At 35.2% G+C, this 24,852-nt stretch overlaps 1 protein-coding gene across 3 annotated transcripts in view; it reads right to left on the reverse strand.

The window, feature by feature from the left end:
* KDM5A (lysine demethylase 5A) overlaps positions 1–24,852 on the reverse strand; it is a 103,305-nt gene that overhangs the window by 20,626 nt on the left and 57,827 nt on the right. For all 3 annotated transcript variants that reach the window (XM_031939491.1, XM_031939489.1, XM_031939490.1), the window contains 7 exons: positions 21,866–21,983; positions 20,699–21,054; positions 18,673–18,811; positions 10,137–10,316; positions 9,303–9,464; positions 3,038–3,589; positions 1,761–1,904 (listed from right to left, as the gene is read on the reverse strand). In XM_031939491.1, coding sequence (XP_031795351.1) covers positions 1,761–1,904; positions 3,038–3,589; positions 9,303–9,464; positions 10,137–10,316; positions 18,673–18,811; positions 20,699–21,054; positions 21,866–21,983 — 1,651 coding nt within the window. The remainder of the gene's footprint in view (positions 1–1,760; positions 1,905–3,037; positions 3,590–9,302; positions 9,465–10,136; positions 10,317–18,672; positions 18,812–20,698; positions 21,055–21,865; positions 21,984–24,852) is intronic.

The following is a 24,852-nucleotide window of genomic DNA, read 5'->3' on the forward strand; positions in this document are numbered from 1 at the left end:
AATCATACAATGACCAACTAAGGTTTTTCTTTTCAGCTTACCAAACTGCTTCAAAGCAAACTTCATTGCTTATCTAGTCACTCTATGTCATAGCTGATGAGAGCTGCTTAGCTGCTATAGAACATTATATAATGCCAAGTATGACTCCTCTGGCTTCAGTATTAAAAGGAATTTATCAGATCTGGTCTAGAGATTAGCATTTTTTTTCCCTGAGTACTGTTGAACTGGAAGGAATATTAGTGAACTACTAACATAACACATTAGTGAATGACAAAGATTTTATGAAGGACTTAGTATGTGCTAAGCACTATATTAACCCTCTTCTACAAAACATATTGGTTTTCCCAATATGTAGCAGAAATGATCTTGGATTTCTAGTAAGTGACATTCTACTCCCAAAATACATATATTATAGTTTGTGAAGTCCTATATCATTTACAACTATTAACCTCTATAGAATCTGTTCATTATGCGTGTCCTTGTCAACTAAAAGTTAAGTGGATAGATATTCTTAGCAGTCCAAGAAAGCAAGAGTTAGACACCGAACCAGAACCTGAGAGTGCTAAAAAGTCACTCTCTCAGGACATCTATATGAGTCAGAGTAATGACTTTAATGGCAAGCTGTCATTAGTACAAGTCTGAGCAATTAAAATGGAATGGCTTGGGAAAAGATCCTATCATTAGTCTTGATTTTTGCAATCATGGTGCTCAGGTTTACTTACACTAGTAATCCAACCTTCATGAAGGCTATAATCCATACAAATGAAGGTTCTTTCATGAAAAATTAGAATTCAGATTTACTTCATGAAAATTATTTTCTAGTAGACATATTTATAGGGGCACACATGTGATAAGTTTCAATTTTACTGCAGATGGAATTCATATTGCCTAACCATTCTACACAATGAAAACAAAAGGGAATTTAATAGAAAGGAAAGAGAGGAGGGAGGAAGATAGGAAGGAAAAGAAGGAGGGAGGGAGGGAAGGAAGACAGGAAAAAAAGAAGGAAGGAAGGAGGGAAGGAGGGAGGGAGGGAAGGAAAAAAGGAGAGAGGAAGGAAGGGAGAGAGAAAGGGAGGGAGGAAGGAAGGGAGAGAGAAAGGGAGGGAAGAAGGAAGGGAGGGAGGAAAGGAGGGAGGAAGGAAGGAAGGATTTCGAAGTTCTTTGGAAAATGTCCTGCTTCAAAAAAGTAACAGCTTCTGGATTATGTATTTAATTATGAAGGCTTATTTTGACCCAGCAAATATTCTTTTCAGACACAGATGCCACTGCTAGTTAAAAAAATGAAGGACTAGGCAACTTGTGTTAACACAATTCAGTGTAATAACTGACATTCTAAGAGGACTTGGTCACCAATAATGTGGTATTATAAGTTTGGAAATGAGTATGCTGATGTGAATATAATCATTGAAATAATATTACCTTTTATATATCCTTACTACGGGATGAGATTTTATCTATCTTTGAAATAATATATAACTTGCATCATGAAAATAGGATCTGAGTAGGAGGATCAAATAACTGGATTAGGTCTCATAACCTTAGACAAAATTGTGGTAAATTAGCCTCACAAGTTTTAAGGAACTAAAGTACATGTCTAAATATCAAGTACAAATAACTTTAAAATTTGGGGTTTTAAAAAAATGGCATAGTTGTGGGGTAGACTCGAATGAGAAATTAATTTTTCACTTTTAATATCATTGTTGTCAGACTATTTAAAATGTCTAGCTGATAATATGTTTATATGACCTACTTAATTACCTTCATGTCATATCCATACGTCTCACGAATATCTTCATCAGAATCTGTCTCTTCATCATCGTAGTCCATGGTTTGCCGAGGAGAAGATGACACACTACTTACAACCCTATTAAAAGCAGACTGCTGGAATCCAGGCAAATGTCCCTAAGTGTAACAATACCAGAATGAAGAAAGAAAATTTCTGACTAGAACCATGGAAATGAACTATATTTAAGGTGGGGGAATAACTTTGGAATACCTTCAATAGCTAGTAATTACATTCTGTTTGTGCTTATAATGCCAAGCTATATATGAAAGAGATCTATATGGTAAAATCTCTCCAGAATCAATACTACTATAAAGAACTTTACATAAAGTTACTTTTAATTCTCAAAATCACATTTATAATCCTTAATTCTACAATATGGACATAGTTTTCCTCATGTAGTCCAATGTACAAATATTATACTTAAATGATTACAACAATTTTTTCCAGTTAATAATTTTGTAACAAAATCTTTCTTTCGTTACTATTGATATAGCAGTTACCTCCTAGTAGACATGGTAAAAGAAAATAGATGAATTGAATATAAACTAACCTTTTATAATTCATTCTGCCATCAAGTAACAATCTCTCCTTTTCTATCTCTCCCCTACTTCCCCCTGTTCTCTCCCCCTTTATCTCTGAAACTCCTATCCACTAATGTAAGTCAGCATTAACTGTGCAATTTAGTCTATAAAACTGGGTGGGAACATTGCAAGAGCATCTGCCTTAATCAGTATAGATCAGAGGTTGTTTCTGAACTAGTCTTCTTAATGGGCCAGCATCCACATACCTCTCTTGAGACTTTTGTGGTCTGATACCAAAGAGGTATAGCTCAATTAAAGTATTTCTATCTCATTAACTATACGGTAATGTCTGTTAAAGATCCATGCATATACTACTTCAAGACTAATCCTGTAATTATTAATTTATTAGTTGAAGCTAACAATAGATCTTAAGCCACAGGTATACTTGTACTGACCACTAACAGGATCTTGGTGACATGGGAAACTGAATTATTGACTCATCGACCAGTCACCTGCTTTTTGTAAAGTATGGCCTGAGTAGATTCAAATCATTGACCCAAACAAGCAGAAATATGGCTCCATAATTGCTTCATAGTAATTAGCAAATCACAGGTGCCTCTCTAGTCTAGATGGTAAAAACATATTGTATTTCAGATTTAATTTACCAATGACACAGACACAAATGTCATCATTTCATTTAGGATAAAAGATGAACATTCTATATTTACCTGTAAGTCAGGGTTGGCCGCTGCTTTCTGGAGTTCGGCACTGATGATCTTTTCAGTTTTCTCTCGGGCTGCCTGCTCCACCATACGCTGGCTTAACACAGAAAGTTTGGCCAGAGCAGATGACAGTTCATCTGTGGCCAGTGCCTGCCTTGCTCTATCTTGCCAACTCATGGCACGTTCTGTCAGGCACTGGAGAGCCTCTCCTTCAGGAAGTCGCACAGGCAATTTCTGCAGGGACACTAGGAGAGATAGGATGGTCTCTAATCGGGGCCTTCGGGAGCGCATACAGAGAGGGCACAAAAATTTTACTTCTTTGGCCTGCCAGCTGGATCCTTTTTTCTGGGAACTTGTTTTGGGAAGGGGCACACAGCTGCTATGGAACCAGTCTTTGCAGAGCTCACACTGAAGCATAAACCCACTTGCTGTCTTGCGGCAAATACAGAACTTTACATCTTCAATTCGATCCACCATAGTGATCTTAGCTAAGTTAGCTGCCCTGAGAGAATGCATGGCTTCAATTTCCTTCTGCTCCCGATCTTTGAATACTGCCACCTGTGCAAAACAAACATTTTGCTGAAAAAGGGGAATCATTGTAATACACAAGACACATAGCAGGTTTGAGATCAAAGCACCATTGTTAGCCTGAAAAGTCTAATCATCATTCCACTAAAATCAGTCCATTTTCTGTAAATTAGGGAGAGTTTCCTTCCTGATCATTCATGCTTGATGACTGACATGAAATCACTGAAAAAAAGGTCTGAGCTCTTCTTGACAAAGTTATAAAAAAAAATTAAATCTATAAACATCTTTCAATTTCTACATAAAGCAGCATGACCAAATCTGATCAATTAAAACTATTTTTCCAAAACTGGATTACATGTTTCATAAAATAACAATGGATAGAACATGGTGCCTATGATCAGGAACATCTGAAATCCAGCCTAAGACATTTACTAGCTATGTGGTACAGGCATGTCACTTAACCTCTGTCTACTTCAGCTTCCTCAACTATAAAATGAGGTTAGCAATAACACTTTCCTCATTGGGTTGTTGTGAGGATCAAATGAGAAAATTTTTGTAAAGAGCTTAGAAGAATACTTAGCACATGTTATTCCCTTCCTTTTAATCTAATCTCAAATATATTTTCCTTTTGAAAACACTGTTAGTTTATTATTTTATTAGGAAGATTTTGGGAGAGGAAAAAAAGTAGCTTCAATGTGTGAGAATACACAAATGCGGAAGAAGGGGTTGGGGAAAACAGTCATCAGATGAACCTTATTATCTGAAATGATGAATACATACACATGTGCACATGTGTGTACACATAAATACACAGTGTAGAAATACAGCAAAGTCAAGAGTATACATGGGGGTTTGGAAGTGGGAGTTAAGAGAAGATAACACTAAGGAAAGAATAATACAATGCATAACAAACTTCCTAATCTCGAAAGGGGAAAGAGAAAAGAAAATCAAAGAACTAGAAACTAAGGAGGTGACCATTAAAAAGGAAGTAGCCAACAAAAAACATCCATCCTCAATTTCCCCCACTCTCCTAGCTGAGAATCTTGCCTCACAGATCACTGAGAAAACTGAGATCATTTACTAAGAGCTTTCTCTTTTCCCATTCTCCTTCTTTCATATCACCCAGATGCCATTTGCCACTATCAACTACTTCACCATAGTCTCACATGAAAAGGCAGCCCTTCTTGCCAGAACAAAACCCTCTTCATGCACAAATGCTTCCATTACATCCTGTTTCCCCAGCAGATTGTTCCTTTTATCATCTCCTCTCTTGTTTATCTTCCATCTCTGAACTGTCCTACTGCCTACAAATACATGTCTCACTTATTCTCAAAAAGCCCTCCCTCTATCCATCAATCCCTATGAGCTATCTTCCCCTTCACTCTCTTAACAATCTATATAATATGGCGTCCAAATGCTCTCTTTGTTGTCAAAGGCCAACGCCTTTTTTCAGCCCTCATACTTCTTGACTTTCCTGCAGCCTCCAATATGTTTGATCACCCTATTCTCTAGTACTTTCTTTTCTCCAGATTCCTTCCTACTTCTATCCTAGTTCTCTTGCAAAACAATCTGACTGCTTTCTCAGTGTACTTTGCTGAATTTTTTATCCAGGTTATGCCCACAAATGGTGGCTAGCCTGGGGTTCTGTCATGGGCCCTCAGCTCTTCTCTATCTATACTACTTCACTTGGCACATACCAAAGGATCCCATGGATTAAATTATCATTTCTATGATTATGATATTCAAATCTACTTATCCAGACTCCAACAATAGGACTTCCAATCCTCCATTTTCATTTGTTTATTAAATTTCCCAAACTGGATGTCTCATATAATCTTAAATTCAAAATATCCAAAATGGAAGTCATTTTTCTTTTCCACTAAACTCTCCTCTCTTTCAAGGATCCCCAGGCATAGTACAGGATCCAATTCCAGCTCCTAGGCCTGTCTGCAGCTTATACAACTTCAGAGCAGGACAGGAATTCCAGACAAAGGCAACCAGCAGAGCTTCCTACCTAGCTGGTACTGGATCCACAAGCAGTCTTCTGAAACATCAAATAGAACAAGCCCATAAGCATGTAGATCAGCCCCAAATCTAGGTCAGAAATTTGTAGAACTCAAAACAGGCAGCAAGTAACCAGACTCTGCCCTGGGTCAGACTACTTTAGGAGTCCTGCTATCTTCTAGGTCCTCAGCCCAAGCTATCTTTGAGATCCCAAATAAAACAACATACAATACCCCAAGAAAATTGCAGCTGAATCAGTTGAGACATTTCCTCCAAAAGATACAAAGCTTGCCCTAACATCATCTTCAAAGTAAGGCAAGCAGGTTAGAAGAATAAGATATATATAAAAGATACCACCACAAAAAGGTATCATGGTGACAGGGAAAGTCAAAAACCCAGAAGAAAAAGATTCAAAAATATTTATAAGCAAAGCCTCAAAGAAAAACAGATTAGGCAAAATTTTAACCAGAATTACTAGAGGAAATAAAGCTGGAATTTAAAAAAAGAATTATATTTTTATAAATAAAATGATAGCTCTAGAGAAAAAAATTGGAAAATAAATAAAAGCTAAAGAAAAGAGAAATGGAAAGGGAATTAACAGCTTGACATGAGAAATATAAACCTTGCTCAGGCAAAAAATTCCCTATAAATTAGAATGAACCAAAAATAAACCAAAGAATCCACAAGGCAATGAAAAATAGTAAAACAAAGTCAAAATACTGAAAAAAAAAAAAAAAAAAAAAGAACCTAGCAAAAAAAAAAAAAAAAAAAAAACCATCCTCAAAAAACATTAAAAAAAGATAAAGCACCCCCCCCAAAAAAAAAAAATAACCTGGATATATATCAAGAAACCACAAAAGAAAACTGCCCAGATCTTAGAATCAGAGAGCAAAATAAAATAAAAAGAACTCATCAAGTGACTTCCCATAGGAAAGACTAACATGACAACTGCCAGAAACACTGCAGGCCAAAGAAAAAAATACTGCAAGCAGCCATTTAAAAAAAAAAATTAAGTACCAAGAAATTAAAATCATTAAAACTTAGCAGCCATAACATAAAGACAGGAAAGCTTGGGATATGTTACATACAAGGCAAAAGATATAAATTTACAGTCAAGAAAACTTAGCCAGCAAAACTGAGTATAATCATACAAGGTGAGGTAAAGAGCCCTTAAAGAAACAGGACTTCCAAACAATCCTGATTAAAAGATATTCTCAGAAACTTCTAAATGCATCAAGAGTCAAAAGTAACATGAAAAACTAAACATAAGGAGACATTCACAAAGGACTAAACAAGACCTGGAAAGATTACATGAACTGATGCTGAGTAAAACAAGCAAAACCAGGAGTACACTGTACACAGTTAACAGCAAGAATGTGTGATGATCAAACTGAAAGACTTGGTTCTTCTCAATGGTTCAGTGATTTAAGGCAATCCCCATAGACTTTGGAAAGAAAATGCCATCTGCATCCAGAAAAAGAACTATAGAGATTGAATTAAATCAACCATGCTATGTTCACTTTTTTTTTCATGCTTTTTTTTTTTCTCTCCCATGGTTTTTCTCTTTCAACATGATTCATAAAGTAATGTGTATTAAAAATAAATAAATTTACTAGGGGAAAAAAACAAAGGACTAAACAAAATAAACTGTTTACATTATTATTTTGAGAAATAACACATGTATCCACCATGAACAGTATTATCAGAAAGTTATATGAGGAATCCAGAAGGCTGAAGGGGAGTTCTTTTATATCTTGATGATCTTTCAAAAAGAATGGGAAGAGGAATGTATTTTTTTTTTATGGAGGGGAGGGGAGAGAAATAAATATATCTCAGATAATCAGAATGTTCAGCTTAAATCCACATAAACATGAGAAAAAATAGAAGGCCTGAATAATAACTGACCCTCATACTCATTTTGACTGGTTAAAGGAGGAAAGAAGACACATGAATACAATGGGCATGGCAATACATTCCACTTAAAACAGGGAAATGGAAGCGGAGACAAAGTAGATCATAAAAGGGGTCAGTCCTAATCAAAGCAAACAACTTTTTTCAAAGTGACAAAGAACTGGAAACTGAGGGTGCTCATCAACCTCCAGACAGCTGAACACATTGTAGTGTGCAAATGTGATGGCATACTGTGGTGCTATTAAAATGATAACGGGTTAAAATGATAATAGGGACAATTTCAGAGAAGACATAAATAAACCCATACATAAGGCAGTGAGCAGAATCAGGAAAATAATTTATATAAAAATATTGTAAGACAATCAATTTTGAAAGATTAAGGAGCTCTGTTAATATAATAACCAACCATGATTCCAAAGGACGATAAAATATGGTAATAAAGAAATGAAAGACTCAGAAAGTAGAAGACCCTTTTTTAAAGACATGACTAATGCAGAAATTTGTTTTACTCTACTATTTAATAGAAATTTTGTTTTTTCTTTTTCTTCTCAATTGTTGGGGGGGAAGAGGGGGAAGCGTGAGAGAAGCTTATACAACTTCAGAGAAGAACAGGAATTCCAGACAAAGGCAAATCTATAATATGAACCAGCAGAGCTTCCTTCCTAGTTGGTAGTGGGTCCACAAGCAGTCTTCTGAAACACCAAATATTTGCTGATTTTAAAATTATATTTAATAAATAAAAAATAAAATCAATTTGAAAGACAACTACAACCAATGTCTTCAGAGCATTTACAATCAAGGAAGTTCTACTCCAGGAAGAAAGGTGATGAACTTAAGTTAAAGAAAGAAACATACATTTTTTTAGATCTGTTTTGTCTGACTATACTTACTTTTTATGAGTTTCTGCTTTACTTTTAATTCTCAAGTTTTTTAACTAGGAGGGAGAGAGGAAAGACTTAAAAGTAGTAAAAAAGAAAAGGTCATGGAAACATTTTAAATGTACAAAAGAAAACAGAAGAAAGTATAAATAAGAAAAAGAATTTTTAAATAACATGGAATTTATTATAACACATGGAACTTATTAATTTTTTTCAAAAAGAAGTATGAAAAGAATATTTGATTACATTTTTTGCATTATGCTAAATAATGCTCCTTTTTAGGATTTAAGTTCAAAATAAAAAATTAAACTATAAAATAAGGAACAAAACAATGAAGAATAGTTTCCTTTTTCTGTAATCTAGATAATCAAATAAATGGAGTATCTACTATGCAGTGTTAAACACTATGGGAGAGAAATAAGTACTATAAGACATGATCCCTAACCTTTAATATAACTAGTTGGAAATGCAAAAATTATCATACATGAAAATGTAGAACTATGTAGTACTTAATGTACAATAGAAGTTCAAAGAAAAGAGAACAACAGAAAATTTAAAAAAAGAATAAGGAGGTCAGTAATTATAGGAAGCAAGGTAAAATTTTGTTTTCTTTCTTAAAAAAAAAAAAAAAAAAGACAGGGGAGGAGTTGGAAAAGAAGTGCCCAATTATGTTTGAAGGTAGTTTATGCAGAAAGATATTTAAGATGGTTAAGAAGTAGGAGATATTTGTAGGACTAAGGATCCTGAAGAGATGGGAAAGATGGAGTCCAGAGTAAAGATGGAAGGAATAATCTTAAAGAGAAGGGGGAAAAATATTTTCCCTCCAAAATTTATTGGGAAGGTTGAAAATAACCAATTTATAGACACTGATAGAACTAACCTTTACATGTCTATGCATATACATACATAATTACACTTTAAAGACAAAATTCTTCAAATGAAACCCTTACCACCACCGCTGTATCTCTAGTTTCCTCTAATCCCTCTTCCAGATCACTCAGAGGATCAAGGTCAATATCTTTCTCCTTCTCTTTCTCCATCAGTTCTTTTACTTTTTTCCTTCGGTTCTTGCTGCTTCCATAAACACCAATATCAGTCCGAGGACTTAGTACCTTTTTTAAAAAATGTAAAAAAGTAGAACATAGAGAATAAAAAACTGAAAGAGAAGGGGTTCTATCTCTATACAAGACCTTTTTATGTTTGGAGATCAATCAAAGTATATAATTATCTGTCAGGCCAATTACCATAAAAGTATCTTCTCCTTTGCTACATCAAAAAGAATATGAATATATTCTTAAGAGCAGTGGGCAGCTAGGTGGTACAATGCCTAAAATGGTAGATCTGAAACCAGGAAAGTTCCTCTTGGCTGAGTTCAAATCTGGCCTCAAACACTAACTGTGTGACTCTGGGCAATTCACTTAACCCCATCTGCCTCCGTTCCTCATCTGTAAAATGAGCTAGAAAAAGAAATGACAAACTGCTCCAGTATCTTTGCCCAGAAAACCTCATATAGGGTCACAAAGAGTTAGAAATGAGTGAAACAATTGAACATATAAAAGCAGTAAGTAAAACAGCTTGAGAATTGAAATTTCATGACAATGTCTGATACTAGTGCAAGTGGTTCTTAGAATACATGACTTAAAAACAGATGCGGAAAAATTGTCCTTGAACTAAATTTCATGCCAAAATAATAAAACCTACAGTATCAAAAACCTTTACAGATTTTGAATCACCAAGGAAAGTAGGTCAAAGTATTGTCTCCTTCCAGCAACACTGCTGCTCACCTGTAACAGAGTATGGCTAGAATTCTTTTTTAGAAAAGTTCTCCCAGTACGTTCCCTCCATGCGCGTGCAGCTGCTACTTGTGACTCCACTTGTGGCAGGGCATCAAGTCGAACTGGGATAGGCCGTCCCTTGGCAGACAAACTTTCCAGTTGCTCAAGGTAAGCATAATTGCTGCCATTCTGAAAAAATAAAAAACCTTTTGGTTTAGTACAATAGTCTGTTGCTGAAAGGTATTTTCCAAGAGTCAGGAGTGAATTTTTTATATTATTCCTTATAATGCTCATGAATAAATTAGAATATATCAGTAATTTACATGACACAAAATTATAATTGATAAAAATCAGAAAAATTGAGATTGGTACCAAGATGTTGCAAACATTATTGGGGAAATGAAAGCACTGTCAGAATATGGGTTGGGAAGGAAGTAAAGGGGAGAGAGAATTCTTACCATAGTGCCTTAGTAGAAATTTAAAATATTTCTTGATTAGTTGATTCTTAGAAGGAAAGGATTGAGTTGAAGAAGAAGAAATACAAGAAATTAAAGAGTTAAGCTAGATTTCTTATGAAACAGACTGCTGAAATATTTCTGAGTATAGAAATAAGAAATGATAGCAAACACAAAATGTGGAAAAACTCTCCAGAAAAGGAATTTTAACATGAATTTAGGAATTGTACCGGGAGAAAGAGATAAAAAGGACGTCATTCTTCAAGGGATTTAGCTGGTCTTGAAGTAGAGTTAGAGTGGGAACAAAAAAATGATCAGGCTTCAGTGTTAAAATTAAGCTAGCATGCTAATAACTACACCACACAACTATAATTTACTGATACAAAAAGAAACATAAAAGATACCAAAATCAATCCACAGCCATTTCTTAACCACTTATCATGTGCCAAGCACCAAACCAAGCAATGAGAATATAAAGGCAAAAAAAAAAAAAAAAAAAAAAAAAAAAAAACACCCAACTACAGAAGCATTGTAAAGGGGAAATCAACATCTAAACAGCAAACAAAACATACAAAATAAATACAAGAGTTGAAAGGTAATCTTGGAGGGGGTATTAGCAACTGAGATAAACAAGGAAGGTCTCCTGGAGGAAGTGGTGCTTGACCCAAGAAAGTTGGAGATTCTAATAGTCAGTGATAAGGAGAAAAAGCTATCCAGGGACAGGGAACAACTCACATAAAGGCAAGAAGATTACAGATATTCTGTGTAAAAAATAGCATCAGGCAAGTAAGGCTGTACTACTATACAGTGCACGCACGGTATGGGGTCAATACAAGAGACAGTGTCAGTAGAAAAGGAGATAGGAGAATCATGAAATGAGAGGAAGAGAAAACTAATGGTTAGTTCTAATAATACCCAGGAGGCCAAGAGCTAAGTCTACAGCAGATTAAATAAACACTAAATAAAAAGTTCCCTGAATTGTATAGGTGTGTTATAGGATAAGGAGGCATAAATAGACTGTAATTTGCACTACTGAAAGGATATACTGACATGAATAATAGGAAAAATCAAATGCTGACGTATGCTAATTATGATATCTTGGCCACATTACTTACCTTTTTCTATGTCAAATTTCCTAATATGTTAAATAAGGCATGTGAACCAGATGGACCCAAGTTAACACAATAACAGTGTATTCTAGGAAATAGGTAGGCTTGGTCAGGCATCTTTATCATGAGAGAAATTTTATTAATTAAGGGCTCATGATTTAGCACTGAATTATTCATTTACAAAATTACTGTAATATTCTAGGCCCACTTTAAATTCCATTCCAACTTAATTATTTGCCTTAGGAAACACTGTCTGCTTCAAAGACACTACAAATTGGAATATTAAGATTCCTTAGCACCTAAGCCATGCCACTATTTAACATGCAACACAAGTTAAAAATGTCAAATCCAAGGAAGCTGAGCTACTGATATTTGAAAATTTAACAATAACATGGTGCCTTAAAATTTTTTAAATACTTTAAATATATTATTTTATTTGACTCTCACAGCAATCCTTAGGGCACTATACATACAGATTAGGAACAGAGGCTATGACCTGCCCATGCTCACACACCTATTAAGTTTCTGAGGTAAGATATAAATCCAGTCCTTCAAGCAAAGTCTGGATAAGCATTTTTCAGGTAAGCCTTAAAGGGGATTCTTATTCAGTTGAGGTAGCTAGGTGGCACAGGAGATGAATGCCAGAGCATCTGGTGTCAGGAAGATCTAAATTCAAATCTGACCTCATATATTTACTAGATGTAATTGTGAACAAGTTGCTTAATCTTGTTTGCTTCAGTTTCCTCATTCATAAAATGAGTAGAGAAGGAAATGGCCAGTATCTTGGCCAAGAAAATCCCAAATGTCATCACAGAGAGTCAGACACAAAGTGAAACAACTAAACAACTCAGTTGTGGATTGAACTAGATCGTCTCTAAAGTCCTTTCTAAGTCTAAGATTCTGTGATTGTGTGTGTGTTGTGTGTGTGTGTGTGTTAGAAACAATCATTGTCAGTCAAAAGAAAGGTCTCCTCCAGAGTCTGAACTCTTCAAAAACAATGTGCTTTTTTATGTTCTCCCTACTTGCCTTTAATGTAAATTCACTATTAGCCATTTTTGTTCTGTTTTCCAGTCCAAAGGTTTCTTTTCTTCGGAAGAAAGAAAAACAAAATAATAATTTATGGAGACAGCATTTAAATGGCATTTTGAAAGATGGATAAAAATCCAACAGAGTGAAAGTGGAAAGAACATTCCAGAAAGCATTCCTGAGCAGAGGCAAGTAAACACAGGATACATCTGAGGAAAAGTAGTTCAGTCTAGCCAGAGGATATCATGTTTGATGGTAATCCTATGATATAAAATTTAAAAAATAGGATGGCCCCAAGTTGTTGAAATTGTTGTCACCAGGCAATAAGAAACTAAAGAAGTTTTTTGTTTTTTGGCTGAGGCAATTGGGGTTAAGTGACTGGTACCTGGGGTCACACAGGAAGTGCTAAGTGTCTGTAAAAAAAGATTTTTGAGCAGAGAAATGACATGACTGAATCTACACAAAAGAAAAATCTAACAGTTATAAAGGATGAAGAAAAAGAAAAAGAAAATAAAGATGGAAGATCTTTTAAGAGACCATTTTTAATAATCTTGGGTGGGCAAAAATGAGGATCTATAGTAGTGACAATGCATCTGGAAAGGGCATATGCAAGACTACGAAAATAAGAGTATTACTAACAGAAATAATAAAACTAAAGCAAGGAACAGGTCTAAGGGATAAGAAAAGGTCAGTTTGGTACCTAAATTTAGACTAAGTAAGACCAGAAAATCTCTTAATTTGGGCAACTACTTCAGAGTTAATTATTTAGTCAAACTCATACCTAAAAAAAATTACCCTATCAAACTATGCATACATACCCTTTGATCCAGCAGTGTCACTACTGGGTCTGTATGCCAAAGAAATCATAAAAGAGGGAAAAGGAGCCACATGTGCACGTGTCGATAACAGCTCTTTTTGTAGTGTCAAGGAAATAGAAATTGAGTGAATGTCCATCAATTGACAATGGCTGAATTAGTTATGATATATGAATGTAAGAGATTATTGTTCTATAAGAAATGATGAGAAGGTTGATTTCAGAAAAGCCTGGAAACCTGAGTGAAGTGAGCAAAACCAGAACACTGTACATAGTAACAGCAAGATTATGTGAAGATCAACTATGATAGATTTAGTTCTTATCAGCAATGTGACGATCCAAGACAATTAGAATAAATTTGGGATGGAAAATGCCATTTACATCCAGATAGAGAACTATGAAGACTGAATGTAGATCAAAGCATACTATTTTCACCTTTTTTTGTTTGCTTTTTCTTTCTTGTGTTTTTTTCCCATTTGGTCTGATTTTTCTTTCACAACGTGATAAATATGGAAAGATGTTTAAAATTATTGTACTTGTATAATCTATATCAGATTGCCTACTATCTTGGGGAGGGGAGAGGTAAAGGGAGAGGTAAGGGTAGGGAGGGAGAAAAAATTTGGAACTCAAAATCTTACAAAAGTGAATGTTGAAAACTATTTTTACATGTAAATGAAAAAATAAAATACCATTGAAGAAAAAAACTGGCAAAAGCTAACTAATGACATCTGCTAATTCCTCCAAAATGTAATCTATTTAGGCCTGATGACCTGAATTCTTCAAGAACAATGTTCTCTCTTATGTTCTCCCTACTTGTCGTTAATATAAATTCACTATTAGCCATTTTTGTTCTGTTGTCCAGTCCAAAGATTATTCTCTTGGAAGAAGGAACAAAAATAAAATAAGAATTTATCAATTATACCTTCTCTTTGTTAGCAGTTATCATCTTAAAGACTTTTTGATAAAGCAAAACAACAAAAAATGCTTTTAGTTGTCCTTAGCTTTCTTGTCCAGAAACGGCCATCTTGAGCCTTTGCCCTCCTGACATATTCTCATGGAACCATGGCTTATTTTGGAGTCAACCTCCATTAGTTGGTCTTGTTTTCATCTTCTATAGAAATTGGTTTGTTTTTATTTTAATTAGTTGAGGTATTCCTGAATATCCACATCATTTAGCTTATACAATGAGTCCTCAATGAAATTCTCTCTCTCTCTCTTCAGAATTTTATTCTAGAGAACTTTCCACTCCTTCCATGCTGCCTTCCCTTATACCATGGGATCCTGCCCCTTTCCCCCTTTCTCTGAATACTGTGAAATCTGAACTATATAGCAGTCAATAAGAAACTAAAGAACATTTCTGAGCAGAGAAGTAACATGACTGGATTTACACAAAAGAAAAATCTTAACAATTATAAAAGATGAAGGAGGAAAAATCCAGTATTATGTGACACTGTGCCCAGTCTTCCTTTCTTCTACTACTAATCATAAAAAGAAGACTATTTCCCTCCCAAGGTTCCAATCATTTGTATAACAGCAACCAGTTTTTCCTTTTTTTTTTTTTTTGAAAATCAGATTCTAAATAGAACTTTTTTTTGTTGATTCTAACTTCTGAAGTATGAACACATCACAAAATATGTCATTATTAACTTTGTGAAAGCTTTTGCAAATAATAAATAAATGAAAGTAACAAATAAATGAAGCCCTCCATTATAAATATTATCATACACTCATGGAAAGATCACATTTCCTATATTTAATTCCTAGTTTTGTTTAAGTCGTCTATAACTGAGGTGCCAAAGTAACAGTCAGCAGATAATTAAAATATAATTGGAAAATATTTAACAAAATAAAAATACAACATAGCAGAAAATATTATTTTGTCGTTTTCTAAGTCAAAATGCAGACCCAGAAATCTATTTCTATTTGAGTTTAACACTACTAGTTTACAGGATATTACACTAATAATATGGCTTCTGAAAGTTTGTATGACATACTAGAGAGAAAGCTGACTTTGCAATCAGGACTCAAATCCTGCCTCCAACACATAGTGGAGACATATAACATTTATTCAAAAATAATACATGGTAATTTTTTTTCAGGGGAACTGTAACTGGGGGAAAGAAGAGAAATAATAAAGACCTTATACAAGAGGACAGTTTGAAGTTAACTAGGATTCCAAGAGATAGAAAGAAGGAAGAAGCATATTCCAGGCACACATGGGAGATAACTTGTACAAAGACAGAGAGATGGGAGTTAAAATATTGTATATAAGGAAAAATAAGAAGGCCGTTTCAGCTAGACTATTTAATATAGGAATGAGAATGATTTATATAATAAATTTCTAGGCTGGATATCATATAGCACAGATACATTTTTCTTCTTTCTTCTACCTTTTCTGTTTAAAATCTTTTGATTAAATATATCAGGCTCTTTAAAAATTTACAAGCTTTTTTATATATACTATATTCCTGTCATTTCCTTTTAAACTAGGGTCCAAAAATAAAAATTCCCTTTTTGAACATTCTCTTCATTACCAGCATTTCATCTCCCAAATCTGCTCCTCTCTTGTGACGCCTCTGATTTCAAAGAACGTTAAGAGCTGGAAGGAAGCTTGGTGGTCACCTAGTCCAACCTAAGGTGGAACTTAGTTACATCACTGCAACATACCTGACAAATGATTCTCCAGCTCATCTGGAAGACCTCCAAGAAGGAAAAACTCACCTCCTGTTACGACAGACCACTTCAGTTCTACTACTTGTTCTTCCCTCTCAGTCTAATCAGTACACATCTAATTTCTCCTTCACATGATAGCCTTAAAAATATTTAATGACAACTATTAGGTTCCTCTGAGTTTTTTCCTCATCCTGGGTAAACATTCCTATTTCTTTCAATCAGTCCTCACTGGACATGGAGTCAAGACGATCACCTTGGTTGCCCACCTTCAATTAGTAGCAGTGATAAAAATGCTACTTAAAACTCTAAAGTCTTAAATCTCTTGCCCAATACTCTGTAATCTTCAGCCATGTGTTCTAGATTTCTTCTGGGAGTTTCATTTGTACCTCTACTAATTATCAGATATGAGTAGAAATCTTCTGGTCTTGCAAGGTTTTCCTTCTTTTCTTGGATATATACCCCCAGAAGACCTCAGACCTTTCTCACCTAATTAGCACCTATGGAGGATAAGCAACTGCTTCCTCTTCAAATCATCCAACTCCCTTCTCTTTACAAAGAACTATACATCTATTTCTTAGCTCTAAGTATTCAAAGGTCCTTCTCTTCCTTCCTTTCTTCCTTTCTGGACATAATTCTATCCTTCATCTCCAGGTACAAGTGGGTTTATTTCCAACTGCCTCTTTAGATTCTTTGTCGTCTTTGCTTTTACACTTAAGTCATTCTTCCATTAAAAAAAAAAACAATCTACTTCATTATCCCTTAAGATTTGCAAGAGGCATTCCTTGAGTCCCTTAATTTCTCTTCTAAGGGGGAGATTAGGTTCTTGAAAATCAAAGACTACTCTAGCTTTCCAGTCTTCTCATTCTGCTACCTTCTACACAAACTATATTACTCTCTGTTCCTGGCACTTTCCTATTTTTGTCCTTGTGCTCATATTGTTCTCAATACCTAATATTCTCATTTCCCTTTTTTGTCTTCTGAATTCCTACCCATCTTTTAAAAGTCCAAAAGAAAGGCAACCTCTTTCATGAAGCCTTTCTTTGCCATCACATTTGCTAATGACTTTCTTGCCTGCCAAAACTCATAAAATACTTGGTTCTGAATATTCTATAGGTGACTGGAACTGGTAGGCAAGTTCTGAAAAGTGTCAGTGCTGAAGAGAAATAGTTGAAACTAAGGGAATATATAAATGAGAATGCCAAGAGTAAAAACAGAGATGGCTAAGGACAAAATGCTGGAGAACACAGAACTTTTCAGATATTTGAAAGATGAACAACTGGAAAGATATTTAGAGAGATAGGAAGATCAGAGGAATATGGTATTTCAGAATCCAAAGGAAGAGAGGTTAGAAGAGAATTTTCAATAGTGATCAAAAGCCACAAAGAGATCAAGGAAGTTTTAAGACTGATTCATCGCTAGTATTTCAGGATAACCAATAACTTTTTAAAAAATTTTATCCAAGAAGAATTATATTTTTTAATTTGACTAGGCTACTTATGGCAAGAAGAAAGCAGGTGTAGGTTTTCAACAAGTTTGGTAGTAAAGGGGAAAAAAAATAAGAGGCAAAAGAATAAAGAGAAAACTATTTTTAGGATTGGACCTAAGTAAGTTTGTAGGCAGAGAAGGAATTAGTAAAAAGGAAAAACTGAAGATGCCTGAGAAAGGCTAATTGCTAGGGACTAAAAATGAAAAAAAGAGAGAGATTAGCTGTAATATGAAGACAAGGCAACTTTACATCTGTTGCCTTGCTTGGTTTCAACTTCATAGACAAGCTGTTCCTCTTAGGTTAAATTCATCACATTGAAATCTCATCATGCTGCTAACTCAAGTCTTGATTGGCACTACCTCCCTCAACCTTCAAACTCCTCTGACTGAAGGGCTGATGATGAAGTACCAAAACTACTTTAATGCTTTCCTTTATACAGGGCAGAAACTGGACTCTGAAGTTCATTCCATTTTCTATCTACTGTCGTGCCCATCTATTATTTAAACTCCACTCAACTAGATGCCCCCAAACTTGGTACTACTTTTTGTCACTGATCCAGCCTCTTTTTGTGTGTTGTATCCCCCCATTAGAATGTAAGGTTCTTAAGGGCAGGGTGGATTTGTCTGTCTGTCTATCTGTCTCTCTTTCCCCCTAATTATATTCCCAGCTTAGCATAGTATCTGGCACAAAATAGACATTTCATGTTTATTGGATTGGATTAGGAGAGAGTGAGAAATGACATTCACAAATCCTTTTCAGGTATGAAAGAAGGATATATTGAGATAGCAGGCAATCCCAATTAGTGAAAGAGGAGGCTAAGGAGGCTACCCAGAAGTATGGCAGTACCATGCAACTAGGCTTGAGCTGTGACAAAAAGGTTTAGAATAATGGCTGTAGAGAATAAATGAGGAGGTGATGAGCACAATATTCATTTTTAAGATAAGAAGAAACAAACACAAGCCTTTTGGTCTAACGTACTTACCTGAATAGCTTCTACTTTAGCTGTCCATTCTCTAGCTCTTTGCAAGGCTTCCCTCAGGGCTAAAACATTGGGTAGGAAGGCTGGGATATTCTTGGCTTCATTCACAATACTTTCTAAGCTTGACATGCTGTGGCGAGGTCTAAAAGAAGAAAATAATTAGGGAAACAGAGTCAGAAGAACAGTAAGTCTATTTTTTTATGAGGCATCCATGATAACTTCAAACATGAGTCACAGATAATTAGAAAAGGTTAACATATTTAAAAAAAAAAAAACAAAACAAAACACCGGGGTATACACAAGTTCAAAATCTTATTAACTACAAAATATCACTTATTAATGCAAGGAAGGAACATATTAAAGTTCCAAATAATTTTAAATTAGTATAATCATTTACCAGCCATGGTTTAAGTATGCTCCTATCTAGAGGAAAGGGGAAAAAAAATTACATGACCTCTAAAATCACCTCCTTCCCTAGTATTCTATAATTAACAAAAGGACAAGCCAAAGAAATAAAACTGAAACTCCAACACTGGGTAGCAATGTAGGAGCCTCACATCCTATCCTTGAATTAGCCTATTTTTTTAAAGTGAAGATTAGAAGGGATAGGAAAATTAATTTAGGGAAATACAATTTCTGTCATCATGTATTTACAAATTACTGACCATATATAGAACAAAAAACTGTATTTAGCCACTTTTAATTAATATTAAAGGCAGCAATAAATAGGCCTGAATCACAAAAGAGTTCTACTGGAGCAATAACTCTAATGCAAATGCTTATTTTTCTCATGACTAGCCCTTTCCAACATAAAACCTCTACTCCAAACACTCTGATAGTTCACTGTCCCTCAAATACTTTGAATATTCTCATCTCTGAGCTAGATATGCACATATCTTCCTGATATAAGATCAGAAAGATAGAATATCCAATATCAGAAAGAAGTGCTTTCACTTTTTTGCTTTGTTTCTCCAGCAAAGTGTCGTCACATAGAAGATGATGCTTAATAAATGCTTATTGATTGATTTGCTCTTACCACTCCTCCCACCTGGAATGCCCTTCCACCTATCTGTATTCTACCCATCCTTCAAGGCCCAGGTCAAGTTCCATCTCTTCAAGCTTCTTCCCTGATATCCTGAGCCTACAATGAAACAGGAAATAAGTCTGGACCAAGCAGTCTGAAACTAGGGTCTAAACTTGAACCAAGCCAGGAAAAGATCAGGGCAAAAGAAGAAGTGGAACAAAGTAAGAAAAGGGGAGAAAGTGGCAGGACAAAAGATTAATGGCATAGGTAAGGAGCTATTGTTTTTGCTATGGTTTTATTTTGTTCACCACACTCAAAAGGAGGGAATATGACAAGATAAAGAATATATAAGGAGGATATCACTAATGAGGGATCATTTTTTCTTTCAACTGAAAGTAGAAAATACCACCCCCTCCCCAGGCTTGCAGTTGAGTGATCTTTATCCTCCAAACCAGGTCTTCTTAAACTTTTTCTCACACCCCCTCTTTTTGCTGGAGAAATTTTTATGTGACCCTAGGTACAGAGGTATATAAAATAGGGAAACAAACCAAACATTTACTGTTAAAAAATCATTATTTTGCAACCCCCACATTCAGTTATGAGACCCCAGATGGAGTTATGAACCACAGTTAAGAAGCTGGGCTCAAAATTCATCATATTTAATGACCAATCATTATCACCTATTTCACACTTAAATATAGACAGTATTTGCAGTATGCGGGCTTTATATCTCAACTAATCCATAAGCTCCTGGAGGAGAGATAAGAATCACATTATTAAACTATCTTGTATCCCCCAAAGCACCTGGCAGAGTATCCTGTACATCAATAGCTAATGAATTCTGATTCACAACCATCAAGATCAGCCCCAACTGAGAGTTTAATGCATATGCAATGAAAAAATATGTAATTATTCATTTAGTGAATCTTTCTGATTCCCCCTACCAAATTCTACCAAATCCTATGACTATTATAGGGGACAACAGTCACCAAAAGCATAACTTACCTAGCCTGTAAGCAAACCTTGGCCTTCTCTTCCCATCTCTCAGAAACTGTAAGGAGCTCCTGAAGCTCAGCCATAGCTTTCTCCACAGCATGATGAGGTGCCAACCCAACCCCAGAGTCTATTAGCTTCTTCATGACATCCAAAGTGACACGCTGTGGATCTGAAAGTGTCAGTCTCACTTCATCCAGCCATCGAGCCTGTTGAAGCTCCTGCTTCAGCCGGGGCAACTCAGGTAATTCTACATAGAGACAAGAACCCATGTCTATTAACATCTGAAGTTTGGAAGAATCTGGGGTTTCATCCATCATAGCCTCTTGAGCACGTTCATGAAATTCTTCCACATCATCCAGCAGATTCTAGAAGGCAAAAAAAAATATCCAAAGTTAGGCTGCAACAAAAATGATTAAATCAAACTGAAAAATTTTTATCCCAACTGTCTAGGATTTTAATATTATCTTTACTATAGACAAGAAAACACAGTACAACAGTTACAGGTATATACACCTGTGTGTAATGATCACTATACTTTATTACTTCTACATGACCTGGTGAATCACTGCTTTTTGCAATAAACTAATAGACTGATTTAAAAGGTATTTAAACATTTACAAACTTCTTACAATATAGAGCACATGTATAGTATTTGTAAAAGATAACTGTTGGATATTAATTAAAATTGGGCCTCTATATACAAATATTAAACTTGACAGTCATAACTAATGGGAAAGGGGGGAGAAGGGAAAAAAGCAAACGGGAAATGAGAGAGATTAATAAAACAAACCCCCCAAAAAAACACTGATATGCCTTATATAGTTATGGAATAAATAATATAATTCAAACTAATTCCTGGTCCTCTGAAATTAAAGGGGAGGGAGGAACAATAATTAAAACAGACAACAAAATCATCTTAATAGCTCATTTCAAGATCTCAAATAGCAACAATTTTATGAAGAAAGGAACAAGCAGAGCAAAAAGTTTATTTTTTTTTTTTCATCCTTAAAATGAAGTGGAAAAAACAAGATTCCTTCCAGCTTTAACCTTATAGCACTTAAGGAAAAAGAAAGGTAGCAAACCACTGAGGCTAAACTATCCTGGGTTCATGCATGATAGTTCTGGTAGTTTTCCCATAGGAGAGTAATGTCCTGTAAGAAATAAAATATTCCAAACCTTGACTTGTCGAGCCTGGCTGATGACACATGGAAGGCTAAAAAGTTGCTGGACAAAGGCCTTTAGTTCTTCCATAGTCAATTTGGTCCGAGTCTTCCCACTCTCTAGGCTCTGTCTGCTACACAGTTAACATAAAAAAAGAACACAGATGATATGACATGAGATAGCATTCGAGGAGATCAGTATTATTTATATAGAAAAAAATCCATACTTGTTGATACAGTTTTGACATCATAGGTTATGGATTAGCATATATAACTTTGGGTTACTGGAGTATTTTTTATATGGGTACTTATAAGTTGGATTTCTTCCTTTGAAAACTGCTTGTTCATATCCTTTGATAGTTTAAGAAATGGTTTTAACAAGATAATTGGAGAGCTTCAATTCTTCAGAAACTCTAGTCTCATGTAGTTTGCAGCCACATGACATTACAAGATTAATATAACTATTAAAAAGATGGGCAATTCAGGAAGAATGTAATCACCAGAGAAATAAACTTAATTTATCCAAAAGCAAACTTGTCCAAGATATACATATTCACACATATATACAATGAATCAGCCAATTTATAATATCCTGTGAACAACTACCTGAACAATCCCCTCCTCCTTTTTAAAATACAAATCACTGTCAAAATTTTCGTCAATTATGGATCTTGTTTAGGAGATTCGGTAATGTTTTAGGCCTTAATGCAATCAAAATAATATCATATACATAAACACCTGAAATATCTTATTACCTAAATGGAATCTCTCTTCAGCTTGGTTGCTACATTAAATCCCATCCACAGTAGCGTCATTCACATTTAGTGAGTTCCCTTCTCCCAGTTTTATGCCCTCCTATCCATGAATAATGAGAGCATCAAAATTCTGTCATTCTATTAAATCTTTTGGCATTTCAACAGAAGTCACTTTCAAGTTAAAGATGTTTGTTACATGCACCAATGTGCTATTTTATAATACAGCAACAGTCAGCACAGTGCATTCATATAGTCTATACTTTCTAGTCAATTGTGTTATATTAAATGTTGTGTTCCATATTAAGGAATATTGACTGTGAAAAATTGCCTGTTCATATTTTGCAATCCAGCTTCTAATTTCAACTCTTAACTGAAAGTTGACCCACCAGAATCTTTCTCCAAAGTTACTAAGTAAACTAGAAGATTCATACAGAAGAGAATTCATAGAAATATGTCAATAAACCTTATGAATTAATCAGAAACTAAGTATTCACAGTGGAGAGAAAACCTAGCCATGTCTAATTTAGTCAAAGTTAGAAGACCAGATTCAGAGCTAGAAAGAGTACAATCTCATATTACAGAGAAGACTGAGGCTGAGAGACACTGATTGACTTTCCTAAGTCATAACTGGTGATTGTGTGGGACAGGATTTGAAAACAGGTCTCTTTGATTCCAAGTTCAGGGCTCCAGCCAATGCACCAACTCGTATGTTCAGGCATTCTTGTTTGCAAAAAATGTGCCTCTTATAAATAACCTAATGATGTTGGCTTATCTTTTTTTCAGCCATTCTGTAATTAATTCATTTAATGCTAGAATTTCAACCATTCATATTCATAGATATGATTAATAAAATTATAGTAACAACATTACCAGGCAGATAAGTAGTCCAGGTGATAGAATGTCCAAGTGGACTCAGGAAAACCCGAGTTCAAATACTGCTCCACACACTAACTATGTGACCCTAGGCAAGTCTCTTAACTTCTAGCCTCGGTTTTCTCATCTGTAAAATGAGAATGATAGTAAAACCAAGTACCTCTCAGTGTTGTTATAACAGAATGAGGTAATATTTGTATAGCATTTTGTAAAACTTGAAATGATGATGGTGATGGTGATGGTGGTGGTGATGATGATGACTCATCTCATCTACCAAATCTGAGTGGCATTTTCACCATGCTAATCCTTCTCAATTTATGGACTGCATTTCATAGTACCAATTATACTCTTTAGCACTTCATTCAGATTATATTCACTGAGCCTAAATTTTCATCAAATTCTGACTTAGGTCTTCCCTTTCCTCACTCTATAAAGGGTTCTTAATTTCTTTCTGCAGGGGCCTCATTGGAAGACTGGTGAAGTGTAAGGACTTCTCAGAATAATGTCAAATGCATAAAATAAAATACATTTACAAAAGAAACCAATAAAAAACATCCCCTCCCCCCCAAAAAAGTCCTTGGACCTAGGTTGAAAACCGTGTTCTAAATTATCTCACTTAGCAATCTCATCAGCTTCCACTGGTTCAATTATGTTCTCTATGCAGATAATTCCCAGGTTTATATATGCAACTCTGACCTCCCGCTTGAACTCATCTCACATGTCAATTACCTTCTGCAAACTTTGAACTAGATATTCTAAATATATCTCAAATCTAATATATCCAAAACAGAATTCATTATTTTATCCCAACCCAAAAAAACTCCCTCTTTTCCAAAATTCCCTATTACAGTTGAGATACCACTATCTATTATTAAGGCTCACAATTTGTCATCCTCAACTCTTCTTTCACCCTCACTAGACATATTTAAATGTTATGTCAAATCTTGTTTCAACCTTCACAACAACTCTTGTATATGTTCCCTTCTTTCCCCTCAGTCACCACCCTTGTGCAGGCCCTTGTTACCTCACAACTACACTATTACAATAGCATTCCAATTGATTTTCTTTTGCCTGAAGTCTCTCCCCATTCCAATCTATCCAATCCCAACCCCCCTAAGCTGCCAAAGTGACTTTCCCATAATGTAGCTCTATGTCACTGCCACCACTTTATCAACTCTAGTAGTTCCCCATTACCTCAAGAATCCCCCACTTCCCCCACTGGTAATGCTCTTCCTCCTCACTTTTACTTCCTGGCTTTAGTTCAAAATCCATATGCTACAGAAGACATTTCCCATCCTTCTCCTTACTCACTGCTAGTGCCTTCCCTCTAAGATGGCCTTCTGTTTAATTGTACATATCTTACACACACACATAC

Source organism: Sarcophilus harrisii, chromosome 5 (assembly GCF_902635505.1).
Source record: "Sarcophilus harrisii chromosome 5, mSarHar1.11, whole genome shotgun sequence".
Classification (NCBI taxonomy): Eukaryota; Metazoa; Chordata; class Mammalia; order Dasyuromorphia; family Dasyuridae; genus Sarcophilus; species Sarcophilus harrisii.